The following is a 15,080-nucleotide window of genomic DNA, read 5'->3' as shown; positions in this document are numbered from 1 at the left end:
TGTTTATAAGTGAATTGCCCTATCATTTTACTTCACTTTTTTCATTTTTTTTTTTTTTGTAGAGACAGTCTCACTTTATCACCCTTGGTAGAGAGCCGTAGCATCACACTGCTCACAGCACCTCCAACTCCTGGGCTTAGGTGATTCTCTTGCCTCAGCCTCCCGAGTAGCTGGGACTACAGGAGCCCCCCACAACGCCTGGCTATTTTTTTTTTGTTGCAGTTTGGCCGAGGCTGGGTTTGAACCCGCCACCCTTGGTACATGGGGCCAGTGCCCTACTCACTGAGCCACAGGCGCTGCCCCATTTTTTAATTTTTTTTTTTTTTTGTAGAGACAGTCTCACTTTATGGCCCACGGTAGAGTGCCATGGCATCACACAGCTCACAGCAACCTCCAACTCCTGGGCTTAAGCGATTCTCTTGCCTCAGCCTCCCGAGTAGCTGGGACTACAGGCGCCCACCACAATGCCCAGCTATTTTTTGGTTGCAGTTCAGCCAGGGCAGGGTTTGAACCTGCCACCCTCGGTATATGGGGCGGGCGCCTTAGGGACTGAGCCACAGGCGCCGCCCATTTTTTAATTTTTTAAGATACAGTCTTGTTGTATTGCCAGGCTTGAGTGCTTTGGCATCATCATAGCTCACTAGAACCTCAAATTCCTGGGCTCAAGTGATCCTCCTGCCTCAGCCTCCCAATAGCTGGGACTACAGGCCACAACACCTGGCTAGTCTATCTTTAGTAGAGATGGGGTTTTTCTCTTGCTCAGGATGGTCTCAAACTCCTGAGCACAAGCAATCCACACGCTTTGGCCTCCCAGAGTGCTGGGATTACAGGTGGGAGCTACCATGCCTGGCCAAAGGTAACCAATTGAATAAATCAAATGATCGTGGGGAATTAGGTGAGACTTGTAAAGATATGACCGGTTTTCTTACTTTGTGTATATGGGTCTCACCTTCCCCAAAGGGCTGTGTCCGGCACAGCATGTTATCAGGGACAGTGCAGAGCTCTCCTTACATACACACAACACGCAGCAGCTTTATCAGCGAGGTCCCAGGACTGGGCTCAATTAAAGCAGCGTGTGAGCAGCAGTTGTGTAAGGAGGTTGTCAGAGTCACCGCTAGGTGGACTCAAGGAGCTCTTAGGTCAAGTTACCAGCAGAAGCTGCTGATTGTGAAATTTCGATTACACCATCATCCTGCCAAGTGAAGAAGGTAGGTGCTGAGAGAGACAGGTGTCTCCTTGTGATAGGGAGTCCTGTTGTGACTTCCTGGGGAAGCTGCCCACAGCAGGAAGCCATCAGCCTCCTGTTCTGGTTCGCAGTCCAAGTGTCTCTGGTTATGGCATCAGGTGGCTTGGTGAACTTTCTGAGTGGCCCATACATGAGACTTAGACTTGTTCTTAAAATTCATTAGTTTTGGACTGGGTGTGGTGGGCTCACGCCTGTAATCCCAGCCCCCTGGGAGGCCGAGGTGAGTGATTGCCTAAGCTCACAGGTTCAAGACCAGCGTGAGCCACAGGGAAACCCTGTCTCTAAAAATAGCCTGGTGTTGTGGCAGGTGCCTGTAGTCCCAGCTACTTGGGAGGCTGAGGCAAGAAAATCACTTAAGCCGAAGAGTTGGAGGTTGCTATGAGCTGTGACATCAGAGTACTCTACCAAGGGCAATAAATTCATTAGTTTCAGCTTATAGGTCTTTAGGAACAAAGTAGTTCCCATTTTTAGTAATTCTATGGGAGGAAGATGGATTAGAGCAGTGGTTCTCAACCTTCCTAATGCCACGATGTATTTTCATTGTTACAAAGGGACTGCGACCCACAGGTTGAGAACCACTGGATTAAAGGAACCCAGAAAAATTCAGGATCTAGAGTTATCAACAGGTAGACGTTGCTACTTAACAAGAACTGAAAACACACAGGGTTGCAAACAACAGATCCATTATCACTTTTCTTTGGAAGCATTACTTTTTCTCTACATTGATCACATACAAATCTCAGATTTAAGGGCGGTGCCTGTGGCTCAACGGGGTAGGGCGCCTGTCCCATATGCCAGAGGTGGCAGGTTCAAGCCCAGCCCTGGCCAAAAACCACAAAAAAAAATCTCAGATTTAAAAACTTCTGGAAGATAGCAAGCCAAACCAAAGCAGGCCATAGATTTTACACTTCTTTTCTACTCACTGTAAAGCTAGGACATTTGTGTCCATGCGATTAATCCATGTCACTGAGTATAGTTGTAGATCATTTATTTTTAGATAGTATTTAATTGTATATATATATTTTTTTTCTTTTTTTTTGAGACAGAGCCTTAAGCTGTCACCCTGGGTAGAGTACTGGGGCATCACAGCTCACAGCAACCTCCAACTCCAGGGCTCAAGTGATTCTTCTGCCTCCACCTCCCAAGTAGCTGGGACTACAGGCACCTACCACAGTGTCCGGCTATTTTTTGGTTGCAGTCATTGTTGTTTGGCAGGCCCAGGCTGGATTCGAACCTGCCAGCTCAGGTGTATGTGGCTGGTGCTTTGGCCACTTGAGCCACAGGCGCGAGCCTGTGTAAATATATTAACGTGCCATTATGAAGATTCTTGTGCTTGTCTTTTGGTGAACACAGGCTCCTTTCTGGTGGGTGTGAGCTATCAGGGGCACTACTGGGTTGCAAGTGTGTTTGGGTTTAGTAGATACTACCAAGTGTGTTTGTGAGTCCACATCATTATGGACACTTAGGAATGTCAATTTTTTGAATGTTAACTGTCCTAGTGGATGTATGTTGGTATCTCATTGCAATTTTAGTTTTGGTGTGTTTTCTCTTTTCTTTTTCTTTTGAGACAGAGTCTCGTAGCACCATAGCTCACAGCAACCTCAAACTCTTGGGCTTGAACGGTCCTGCTTGACTCAGCCCCCCAAGTAGCCGGAACTATAGGTGCCTGCCACAGCACCCACATAGAAACAAGGTCTCACTCTTGCTCAGGCTGGTCTCAAACTCCAGAGCTCAGGCGATCCACCAGCCTCAGCCTCCCACAGTGCCAAGACTAGCCCACCAGTGTGTTTTCTATTTTTCAACTGGATTATCTTTCTCTTATTGATTTGCAGTAGTTCTCTATATAAAAGGGACTGACAGTTGAGTTCAGTAATCTACCACTGTGCACTTTCATTGGCAGCACTGTACAAACGGCTCAGTAAGCTTCGTAACCTTGGGGATCAGCTTCCCGCTGTTGTGTTCAAGTCGACATGTGGTAGGACCTTGCTGAGTGGTGTTCATTATCCTTGTTGCATGTTTTGTGTGTCCTTGGAAGAATGTCAGGGCTTGAATTAGAATAATTAACAAACATTGGTAAATTTCTTGTTGAAAGAAAGAACCCCCATGAATTCCAAATAATTTTAAAAAAGAAGAAGAAGATGTCAGGCATCTGATAATGCAGCTGAAGTAATTTGCTGTGGAAAAATTCTCACTTGTGCTGAGTGGCACAGCCAGCACTGAGAGCGCTTTCTCACTTAGGTTTGTAATAAGAATAAAAAACAGACCAAGACTGACTCTCTTTTCAGAAAGAATCATTAAACCATGAGAAAACAGTACATGTATTGATTTTGTGTGATACTATGCATGACTGTACTATGTTTTGATTATGGATGATTTAGTATGATATTCTTTAATAAAAGGTGAGGGAAGAAAGGGAGGGAGGTATGTATGGATGGACAGAACATTTTTCTGTGGGGAGAGAAGCATCACTGATGAAGAGACATCAGTAAGTAACAGGCAGAAGTGACAAAAACATTGCAAAAATTCATTGAACTGGGCATCAAAATTGTTGGCTGTGAGAAGCAGAGCAGGCCAAGTAAATAAACATCAACAGAGAAACAGGAAAAGCTTAACCAAAAATCTTGGCGGACAACTCCTGGCTCTTGCATCATGACCATGCACCAGCTCACACAGCACTGTCTAGGAGGGCATTTTTAGCCAGTAAATAAATAACTGTATTGGAATACCCTCCCTACTCTCCTGCGCTGGCCCCCAATGACTTTTTACCCGAAGACAGGAAATACTGAAGGGACATTTGTTTTTTGGGGTTTTTTTTTTTTTTTAGAGACAGAGTCTCACTTTATCGCCCTCGATAGAGTGCTGTGGCGTCATAGCTCACAGCAACCTCCAACTCCTAGGCTTAGGCGATTCTCTTGCCTCAGCCTCCCGAGTAGCTGGGACTACAGGCACCCACTACAATGCCCAGCTATTTTTTTGTTGCAGTTTGGCTGGGGCTGGGTTCCAACCCTCCACCCTTGGTATAGGTATATGGGGCTGGAGCCCTACTCACTGAGCACAGACGCAGCCCTGAAAGGACATTTTGATGACATGCAGGACATCAGATGTAAACAATGCCAGCTCTGATAGTTCATTCCAGAAAACGAGTTCCAAATTGTTTTGAAGGTTGGACTAGGTGCTGGTGTCAGTGCGTAACTTCCCAAGGGGAGCACTTCAAAGGTGACAGTAGTGATATCAGCAGGGAGGTCTGTAGCACTTTTTCTAGGATGAGTTTAAGAAATGGCAGACTTCGTATTCTGGACATGCCTTTTTTGTCTGTGTATTGAATTCTTACACCTGTACATTGCCTGAGGACCTATCTTGAACCCAAGTTCACCTCTCTGGCACCAGTACAGGGCTCTGTCACTGATGGTCCCCAGCTCTATGCCACCCCAAGTTCTCTCAATGTGGCTGACCCAGAGACTTGCCCTCTATACCCTCCTCCTGGTGACCACACCCCTGTGAGCAGGCAGATACCACCTACTGGACTGGACGTGTAGCCCTTACACCCACAGAGCCTGTGCAGACCCACCACCACGACCACCGCTCAGTTAAGGCAGGATGTGTGGGACTCACACCTGCCTGCTGTAAACACCCTGCGGGAAGCCTGTCTGGGTATAATGCCCTGGACCCAGAAAAGACACTGGCCTAGGCCCCTCTCTTTCTCTCTGCATATGCTCCCTGGTGTCTGTGTGTGGCCTCCAGGCATGCTGGTTAAGTAATGAAATCTTTACTTCTCTCACATCTCTCCTAATCACTGAAGGAGTACTCCCCATCTCAAAGATCTTAAGTTTAAAAAGCCAGGTAGACACACTGCAAACACTTACTCCCACTCTTGTGTCCTTCTTTTTCACTCTGGTAATAGTGTCTTTTGATGAGCATAAGTTCTTAATTTTATTCTTTTTTCTTTTTTTGTTTTTTTGAGACAGAGCCTTGCTTGGTTGCCCCTTGGTAGAGAGCTGTGGTTATGACACTCGCCACAACACCTGGCTATTTTTAAAGACGAGATCTTGCTTTGGTCTTGAACCTGTGGGCTCAGGCTATCAACCTTCCTCAGCCTCCCAAGTGCTAGGATTATAGGCATGAGCCACGGCACCTGGCCCAAGTTCTTAACTTTAATGTAATCAAAGCAACCGATAATTTGGTAGCGTACCGTAGCATCATAGCTCACAGCAACCTCAAACTCCTGGGTTCAAGTGATCCCTCTGCCTCAGCCTCCTGAGTAGCTATAGGGGGACTATAGGTGCCAGAAAAACTAGTTTTTCTATTTTTAGTAGAGATGGGGTCTCGCTCTTGCTCAGGCTGGTTCCGAACTCCTGAGCTTAAGCAATCCACCTGCCTCAGCCTCCCCAAGTGCTGGGATTACAGGCGTGAGCCACTGTGCCCAGCCCACAATAAAGATTTTAGAACCAAATGTAGCGCAATGCCTCCGTGATCTTAAGTCAGGCAAAGATTTTTTTTTTCTTTTTTTGAGACAGAGTCTCACTTTGTCACCCTCCATAGAGTGTATGGCATCATAGCTCACAGCAACCTCAAAAATCTTGGGAACAAGCAATCCTTTTGCCTCAGCCTCCCAAGTAGCTGTGACTATAGATGCCCACCACAATGCCAGCTGGTTTTTCTATTTTTAGTAGAGATGGAGTCTCACTCTTGCTCAGGCTGGTCTTGAACTCCTGAGCTCAAGCAATCCACCCACCTCAGCCTCCTGGACAGCTGGGATTACAGGCATGAGCCACCACACCCAGCCTATTTTTCATTTTTAGATCTACAGTCTATGTGGAATTGACCTTCTGGATGTATGAGATGAGAAAGACATTAGAATTCATCCTTTTCCACATGAATACTCAATTGATCTATCACTACTTATGGAAAATAAGTATCCTCCTCACAGTACTAGGGTGGTGCTTTTGTGATCAAACACACAGACCTGTGGGTCTGTGCCTGTACTCTTTATTCTGTTCACAGTCAGGGTCCAAGTAGGAGGCAGAAACTACACCACTAATGAGAACCAGGAATACCTTACATAAAGAAGTATTATCCAGGCGGGGCATGGTGGCTCATGCCTGTAATCCTAGCACTGAGGTTGCTGTAGGCGATGGTATCACAGCACTCTACTATAGGCAAGAAGGTGTGACTCTGTCTCAATACATACATACATAGCTGGGTGTTGTGGCAGGCACCTGTAGTTCCAGCTACTTGGGACAAGAGGATTGCTTGAGCCCAAGAGTTTGAGGTTGCTGTGAGCTGTGACACCAAAGCACTCAACTGAGGGCAACAAAATGAGACTCTGTGTAAAAAAAACGAACTATTAACTAATAAAAAGATGGTTAATTACTAAAAAGAACAAAAGTGAGTCCAGAAGTAGCAACCATGAAAAGCAGATGGTACTTGAAGGGCCGAGGGAAAGCACTTAGGATAAAGCTGAGAAACTTCAGGGAGGTTCCCAAGTTTTCTGCGCTTGAGGATGCACTGAAGGGTGAGGGCTGCCTTTGGAACACTCAGCTTATTCCTAGTGGAAAAACTTGTCAGAAAGCTGAATCACCCCTTGGGGCACAGAAGCAGCCCAATAGGTGTGGCCACACCCGGTCAATCTCCACTGGTTTGGACGCTGCGGCCCCGGCTCCCTGCTCCGCGCTGGACAGTGGACTGAAGAAAGGACGGCAAGCCCTTCCTCCTGCATTGGCCTTGGTGGCCTGGCCTTGCTGCTCCCAGGGTCTTCTGTTGACAAAGACCAATATTTGGCTAACTGGTAAAGGAGCAATTTTTACAACCTGATTGAGGTTATTCAGTCTTTGAACTGGAGTCTTTTTCTCAGTTCTGGAAACACCTTGGACATTATTTCTAGAATACTGCTCTAGCCTGCTCATGCACTCATCCTCCCCAAACTCCAGTTACGACGTTAGAGCTTCTTACTAGCTCTGCTTTGACTTTTAATTTTCTTCCACTTTTAGTTTTCTTCAATACTTTGATGTATTATCCTTCATACTGGATGTTTCATTGATCTCTCTTCCAGTTCACTAATACTCTCATTATCTGTATCCAATGTAAGCTATACTTGCTAACTGCATTTGGGGAAATTGTATTCTGAAACTCTAACATACCTATTTGGTTATTTCTCAAACTTTCCCTACCACTTCCCCCCTGGTTTTCTGTTACTTGTTTCCTAGTATTTTCCAGGTTGTCTCCTTTTAAAAGTTCGTTAACTATAGTTACTTTAAAATCTGTGTCTGATAATTTCACTGTTTTTGTTATCATGTGTGGCCTATTTCTCTTTCTCCTGATCATGATGCTGTATTCCTTGTGTATTTGGTTTGTTGTCATTGTGTACTGCTCCTGGCCTGTGAAACTTGTTGGGTTTCCCAAGGTTTTGGGTAAAGATACTGTCCTGCAGAGATGATCTGAATGTGCTTCTGCTGGTTGCCAAGAGCATTCCTAGTCCACAACTATTAAAGATAATGTGTTTTTTAACATTTCCTTAGACCCTCAGTGATCTCACTGCTATTTTAAGGCTATAAAACTGTAATACCAGTATTATAACAAAAAATATATAAACCATAAGCCCAGCCTAAGACAAAATAATCTTTGTTTGGGTAAGACTAATGTTACTAATGGATTAACTAAAATAGCTTTAATTTCTGAGTTATTGGCAAAATATCCATAAACTTAATTTTAAGGTTCCTACTTAGGTGAACATCTGATCTTCACAGGTATAAAAATGGTTAATAGGGTACAGCTAAGGAGACAATAACCAAAGCAAAGAGACAACCTACACAATGGGAAAGGATATTTGCATATTTTCAATCAGACAAAAGCTTGATAACTAGGATCTATAGAGAACTCAAATTAATCCACATGAAAAAAGCCAACAATCCCATATATCAATGGGCAAGAGACATGAATAGAACCTTCTCTAAAGATGACAGACGAATGGCTAACAAACACATGAAAAAATGTTCATCATCTCTTTGTATTAGAGAAATGCAAATCAAAACAATCCTGAGATATCATCTAACCCCAGTGAGAATGGCCCACATCACAAAATCTCAAAACTGCAGATGCTGGCGTGGATGTGGCGAGAAGGGAACACTTTTACACTGCTGGTGGGACTGCAAACTAGTACAACCTTTCTGGAAGGAAGTATGGAGAAACCTCAAAGCACTCAAGCTAGACCTCCCATTTGATCCTGCAATCCCATTACTGGGCATCTACCCAGAAGGAAAGAAATCCTTTTATCATAAGGACACTTGTACTAGACTGTTTATTGCAGCTCAATTTACTATCGCCAAAATGTGGAAACAGCCTAAATGCCCACCAACCCAGGAATGGATTAACAAGCTGTGGTATATGTATACCATGGAATACTATTCAGCCATTAAAAAAAAATGGAGACTTTACATCCTTCGTATTAACCTGGATGGACGTGGAAGACATTATTCTTAGTAAAGCATCACAAGAATGGAGAAGCATGAATCCTATGTACTCAATTTTGATATGAGGACAATTAATGACAATTAAGGTTATGGTGGGGGAGGAAAAGCAGAAAGAGGGACGGAGGGAGGGGGATGGGGCCTTGGTGTGTGTCACACTTTATGGGGGCAAGACATGATTCCAAGAGGGAGTTTACCTAACAAATGCAATCAGTGTAACCTGGCTTATTGTACCCTCAATGAATCCCCAACAATAAATAAAAAAAAAATGGTTAATAGGGAAATAACTTGAAATGATAAGTTAATCATCATTTTAGTTAAGTTTAGTTAATGATAAGTTAATTTGTCTAAGTAATCTAAGTAAATTGGATAAATGTAAATAGGATAAACATTTATGTATAAATGAACTTTTTTTTTTTTTTTGAGACAGAGTCTCACTATGTTGCTCTCAGTAGAGTGCTATGGCATCACAGCTCACAGCAACCTCCCACTCCTGGACTCAAGTGATTCTTTTGCTTCAGCCTCCCAAGTAGCTGGAACTACAGGCACCCGCTGCAATGCCCAGCTATTTGTTTGTCACAGTTGCCATTGTTTAGCTGGCCCAGGCCAGGTGTGAACCCACCATCCTTGGTGTATGTGGCTGGTGCCATAACCACTGTGCTATGGGCGCTGAGCCAATATAAATGAATTTTTATGTAAATTAAAATATTAAACTCATGTTAAATTAAATGATACTCGTTAAATGCCTGGGTCATTTCCAAAGTGTGCTAAAATTGTAAGAGAGGCATAAAAATGTGTTATTTATTGGGAAAATAAAACTTTTGTCTAATTCAGAATTATTTAAAGGTTATTTCAAAATACGGATTTAAAAAGAATAGAAACAAGATACCAAAGAATCAGTAAGTATGAGACAGAAAGAGATATGAAGAAAGTTATGGGTATTAAGATATATTTTTCATAAGAAAGCTAAAAAAAAAAAAAGAACAATTTTGTGTGAGAATTTTGCACCACAGGTTATCATCCTTAAGTGGTTATCTCTCCTAAGTAAAATGACTGGGGCCAAGTGCAGTGGCTCACACCTGTAATCCCAGATCTTTGGGAGGCCCAAGTGGGAGGATTACTTGAGGCCTGAAATTTGAGATCGGCTAGGACATCATCGTAAGACCCTATCTCTACCAAAAAAACATTGGTTACCTTTAACCCTAGGTTCATAGCTCAAAACTATTATGCAAACTGAGATTATCACTTTACTTTGTATTTTTCTTCTTAAACTTTTTACCTGTTACCTAAATTTCTGCAGAAGTATGACTCCTAATAGAATAATGCTGGCCCAGCACTTTGAGATGACAGTCAATGCCTGCAGAACAGACAAAATTGAACCTAAATTGGGCTCCAAGTGAACTGACCACTACTCCCTCCAACCCTCATTACTCAAGGGTGGGTAAAAGAGTTTTCACACTTTTTGCAGCTCCCAGCCTGCCAATCCCTCCCTCTAACATGGGCCAGACCAGCAACTCAGGACAGGTTCATCCCAGAACCAAGGGACAATCAAAACCCAACTTTAGGATAAGTGATCAGTTATGTTTTTGGAGAAAGTTCTTGACCCGAAGGTGGAAATGTGAAAGTGACCAGAACCAAATGGAGTCACTGTGTGAAAAAGCAGCAACCACCACCCCCACTGAAGAAAGGCCAACAAGGTGGCTCCCACCTGGAATCCCAGCACTCTGGGAGGCTGAGGCGGGAGGATCCCTTGAGCTCAGCAGTTTAAAAACAGCTGACATCTCAAGTTTCACCCAGAGTGATTACTGCATTTCTCATCTGCAAAGATGGCTCAGTAACTGGCCCAGCTCTTTCTTCCATGCCACCCCCAGCCCCATGTCCAAACACCCACCACACACCCTGCCCCCTCCTATCCTGTGCCAGGGCAGCCCCATGCCCTTGTCTTCTAGTGGTGTGATGGCACCTACAGTCCTACCTAATTGGGATGCCCAGGTGGGAGGACCCTTGAGCACAGGAGTTCCAGGCCGCAGTGAGCTGTGATCACACCACTACACTCCAGGCTGGCCTGCAGAGTGAAGCCCCGGGTGGCCACCCTTTCCTGTGCCTGCACAGATCCAAGTCCTTGGACCCTCATAGTGTGTCCCACACTCAGATGTGTGCACGTTCTGGATGCTGCTGATGCTTCAGGGAGCAAAGACAGGTGCAACCCTGCCTTCACTGGGCTAGCTGCTCGGTGAGAAGACAGACCAGGCACTCTCTACCACAGCACAGGGACATGGACCAACCAGGTCATTCTTTGTGGGGCCATTCTGCACACTCCCTGGCATGTACCTACTAATGCCAGTAGTACCCCCCACAGCCACAAGCCTGAGCCAGAGCAAGACCCCATCTCTAAAAATAGCCAGGTGTTGTGGTGGGCACCTGTAGTCCCAGCTACGTAGGAGGCTGAGGCAAGAGAATCGCTTAAGTCCAAGAGTTTGAGGTTGCTGTGAGCTGTGACGCCACCACACTCTACCCAGGGTGACATAGTAAGACTCTGTCTCAAAAAAAAAAAAGTTCTGGAGATGGAAGGTGGTGATTGTGACAATATAAATATCAATGGTGCTGAACTGTACACTTAAAAATGGTTACAATGGCAAATTTTGTTACGTGGATTTTATAATTTTTATAAGTTCCTTTTGAGTGGAAACTGGAGCAGAGTCTGAGTGAGGTCCCTGAGGACTGTGGCAGGGGAGGAGACACGATTCTGGTGGCTCTGAGTGGAACCAACAAGACGTCTGAAAGGAGGGTGGGTGGATGCAGGCAAAGGAGCAAGGGGACAGGGGCCTCGGGTCAGGACTGTGGCTCTAGAGAGGAAGCAGCAGGAATCGCTGGTGTGGAAGGTGCTGGGAGCGTCACAGTTGGTTTGCTGAAGAAAAAAATCCTGTGGAAAAGGAAAACTGATATGGGAAGAAAACAGAGGCTGGCAGAAGGTGCTGGGCTAGGGTGGGTGGGCAGTCATGGTCATTCTGCATGGTGGGGTACAACAGGCCTGCAGGAGAAGGTGTGCAGCGAAAGAGACCGGGTGAGGGAGGGACAGGTGGCCAAAAGGGCAAGGGGCACCCACCAAATGTCCTCAGACCCATCCCTGCCATACAGCACATGTTAGTGGGGGGGGGGGGGTGCGGCACTCCTGTGACTGTCCAGAGCACAGCCTCTGGGGCATGTCAACTCACCCTCCCCCAGGGGTTGCAGCTGTCTGTGGTGGTGGGTGACAGGAGAAGGTCACACAGCTGGAGGCAGTGTAAGACCCATGCAGCAGAAAAAAGCGCACAGGCCAGCGGGGTGGCTCACACCTGGAATCTCACCACTTGGGAGGCTGAGGCAAGAGGATCCCTTGAGCTCTAGAGTTCCAGCCCAGCCTGGTCAAGAGTGAGACACTCCTCTACTAAAAATAGAAACTATCTGGGGGTGGTGGTGGGGGCCTGTAGTCCCAGCTACTGGGGAGATCAAGGCAAAAGGACTGCTTGAGCCCAGGAGTCTGAGGTTGCAGTGAGCCATGATCCCTCCACTGCACTCCAGCCTTGGGTGACAAAGCAGATTCTGTCTCAAAAAACAACAACAAAAAAAACCCAGCCTGTGACTTGTGGTGCCCTCGGGGAGCATATCCCACCTCACCCAAGGGCCCAAGGCCGTGCATCGCCGCCCCCCCACCCCCGTGACCGTGTCCGCTTGACCCCAAGTACCAGATAAGAGAGCAGAAATGTACATGTGCTGCACACATGCGAACCGAAGTGGCTCTCGGGGCGCCGAACCTGGGAACCCTCTGGGACGCAGCGCACCCGAAGAGCGACTCGGTTCCTGAATTCCAGCATCTGCCCCGCTCACGGTCACGATACCCACTTCCGGCCACTCTGACCGCAGGAGAAGTGGACGCCCGGACGTCACCACGTGGTGCCCAGAGGGAGAGGGCAGCTGGCTGGGGGGTTACCCAGGCCCAAGGCTCAGCCCCACTCACCGGGAAGGGGACCTGGCCCGCGGCCAGCGCCCGGCCAGGAGCTGCACGCCACCCCGAGGGATGCGGGGCTGGAGGACGCAGGCACTCGCGTGGGCCTGGGCGCCTTCTCCCTATGTCACGGCCTCTGCACTGGCGTCGGACCCAGGCTCCGGCGGCCAGTGGAAACCATTCCTCCCAGAGGGCGCGGCCGTGAGACTCGCTTTGCCGGGCGCTCCCGGGGTCCCCGGGCCACGCCAGGCTCCGTAAGTGGCACAACGCCGAGCTCACCCAGAAGCGCCCGCCTCCAAGAGGAGGGGGCGACTCGAAGGAACCGAAAGGCTGGAGGTTCCCTCCCCCACGCCGCGGGCCAAGACGGGGCTGGGCCAGGGTGAGAACAGTGGAGCGAGGACCCCGCGCCCCCCGCCCGACCCCGCCCTGGCGTGCGCGCGCCCGCAGTACCCGCGCCCTCGCCTGCTCGCGTCTCGCCTCCTCCCTCGGGGCAGAGGCGTTTCCCGCGGCTCCGGCTTTGTTCCCGCCTGACGCAGCCTGCGAGCAGCCCTCGGATTCCACCCACTGCAGCCGCGACGCTGCTCCCGGGGAGCGCCTGCGGCCAAGCCTGGACGCGCGTGAGTCTCGGGGACCCCTCCATCCCTTTAGGCAGGAGGGTAGCGCAGTCTCCGGGTTCCCATGACGACGACGTCAGGTGCGGGCCCTAAAGGGGTCGAGGCGCATGCGCGTTGCGCGGCGCACGCGGACAGTCGTCTCGAGTCGCCAGAGGTGCTGGTCTCGGGGTCCCTGAACTGCGGTAGGGCGGGGGTGGGGACGTCCAGGTGGGGATTCTCGTCATTCCGGGGGAGAGCGGGGGTCGCAGGTCCGTGGAATGGGGCTGGGGTCCGCGGCCCTGGGAGTGGGTGGGGCGGGGGTCGCGAGCCCGGAGAGTGGGGAAGGGGCTGCACTTCGCCATCAGGCAGTGGGGGATGGGGCACGAGCCCGGAGCGTGGGGCGGACGTCGCGGTCCTGCGAGTGGGTGGGGCCGGGGGCGCGGCGGACGCCGTTGACCCCCCTCCCGCCTGGTGCAGGGCGGCCCGGGCTTCCTCGGCCATGGCCCCTCCGCCAGCGCTCAGGTTCCCCCCGATGTCGCCAGCACCACCGCTCCTGCTGCTGCTGCTGCTGCTGAGCTTGGCGCTGTTAGGCACCCTCCGCGCCGAGCCCGCCACCGGCAGTGCTGTCCCTGCACAGAGTAGGTGCCACGGGCGACAACCTCGGGTGGGGGGTGCGTGCTGGCCATGCCTGTCTTTTGTTCCGGCAGCGGGTGTTGCCCTTGGCGGGAGATGGCGGAATGCGGAGTGAGGCCCAATCTCGGCAGAATGGGGGCGGGTACAGGGCCCTTCCTGGCGGGACTGCCGCCGAAGACTCCCTCCCTGACGTGTGACCCCCACAGGCCGCCCGTGCGTTGACTGTCACGCGTTCGAGTTCATGCAGCGAGCCCTGCAGGACCTGCGGAAGACGGCCTACAGCCTGGACGCGCGGGTGAGCCCGCCCGCAGCCCCAGGGTGGTCCTAGACCTCGGTCAGGGGTGGATGCAGAGGAGGCTGGTCTGCGGAATGTAGAGCAGCAGTTAGGAGACACCCCAGCACTTACCTAATCATCCGTTTGTGGGCAGCCCCTGTGATCCCTGTAGACACGCTCCACGCCCCGCATGCCTTCTACCCCTCTGCTTCCCAGGCCTGTGATCCCTCCACCCTTGCTTGGTCTGGGCGCTGTGGCCTTGGAAGGGACCCACAGCCCAGTCCAGAATTCCCCAGGTGGGGGTTGACGCCAAGGGTTTGGAGAGGAAATTGAAGAGGAAAAAAACGGTGTGGCTGGAGCATGAGGGATTGGAGGGAGCATGTAGTTGCATACACTGACTGAAGCTGAGAGTTTTTCTCTGTGGCAGAAGCTTGTACTTCTTCCCAGAGGGAGAAGCGTTCAATAAAGAACCACCTCTTCCCAGTCCTGCTGCTCTTCTCTGCTCCAAAGGACCCAGGCTAAGACCTGGAGCCTTTGCTTCACCCTTGAACCTGGAGCTGGGTCTTGGAGGAACAGACTCCCACCTTTCCTTGGGGATTCCACAGGGGGTGTTGACAGATGGTGGGCCACTGAGAAGGGGAGTGGGCTGGAAGAAAGCCTGGCAGTCATCCCAGCCTGGTGTCAGCCTCAGCAGGTCCTGTTGGAGCAGGTGGAGGCCCTGGGGGAAAGGGCCAGGGGCAACCATGCCACACTCTCATGGCCTCTTGTTGCTTTACAGACAGAGACCCTCCTGCTACAGGCTGAGCGCCGGGCCCTGTGTGCCTGTTGGCCAACTGGGCGCTGAGGACCCTCACCAGCACTGCCCCCTGTCAATAAATGCCAGGAG

At 49.4% G+C, this 15,080-nt stretch overlaps 2 protein-coding genes across 2 annotated transcripts; one reads left to right on the top strand and one right to left on the bottom strand.

Annotated features, from left to right (window-relative positions):
* Positions 1 to 11,258: 11,258 nt before the first annotated feature.
* On the bottom strand, positions 11,259 to 13,417 carry LOC128575888 (uncharacterized). Its single transcript, XM_053577654.1, has 3 exons — positions 13,397 to 13,417; positions 12,707 to 13,336; positions 11,259 to 11,632 (listed from the first exon to the last, which is right to left on the bottom strand). The coding sequence occupies exons 1-3, from the start codon at positions 13,415 to 13,417 to the stop codon at positions 11,375 to 11,377; spliced, it is 909 nt and encodes a 302-aa protein (XP_053433629.1). The 3' UTR covers positions 11,259 to 11,374.
* C23H4orf48 (chromosome 23 C4orf48 homolog) lies at positions 13,416 to 15,075 on the top strand. Its single transcript, XM_053578011.1, is given in 5 exon segments — positions 13,416 to 13,445; positions 13,447 to 13,490; positions 13,765 to 13,925; positions 14,127 to 14,215; positions 14,973 to 15,075. Coding segments are annotated over 5 exon segments (390 nt in total). The 3' UTR covers positions 15,039 to 15,075.
* The last annotated feature ends 5 nt before the right edge of the window (positions 15,076 to 15,080 follow it).

This window comes from Nycticebus coucang, chromosome 23, assembly GCF_027406575.1.
Source record: "Nycticebus coucang isolate mNycCou1 chromosome 23, mNycCou1.pri, whole genome shotgun sequence".
Lineage (NCBI taxonomy): Eukaryota > Metazoa > Chordata > Mammalia > Primates > Lorisidae > Nycticebus > Nycticebus coucang.
This window is presented reverse-complemented; position numbering and strand designations above follow the sequence as displayed.

Bases quoted from the DNA above. Each gene is read 5' to 3' on its own strand.
- LOC128575888 (XM_053577654.1), bottom strand. From the start codon at position 13,417: ATGCGCCTCGACCCCTTTAGG. The intron at 13,337-13,396 runs GCCCGCACCTGA...TCCTGCCTAAAG, and splicing joins TGCGCCTCGACCCCTTTAGG to GGATGGAGGGGTCCCCGAGA. The intron at 11,633-12,706 runs GTGAGTGGGGCT...CCTTTTCCACAG, and splicing joins CGGGCCAGGTCCCCTTCCCG to GATTTTTTTCTTCAGCAAAC.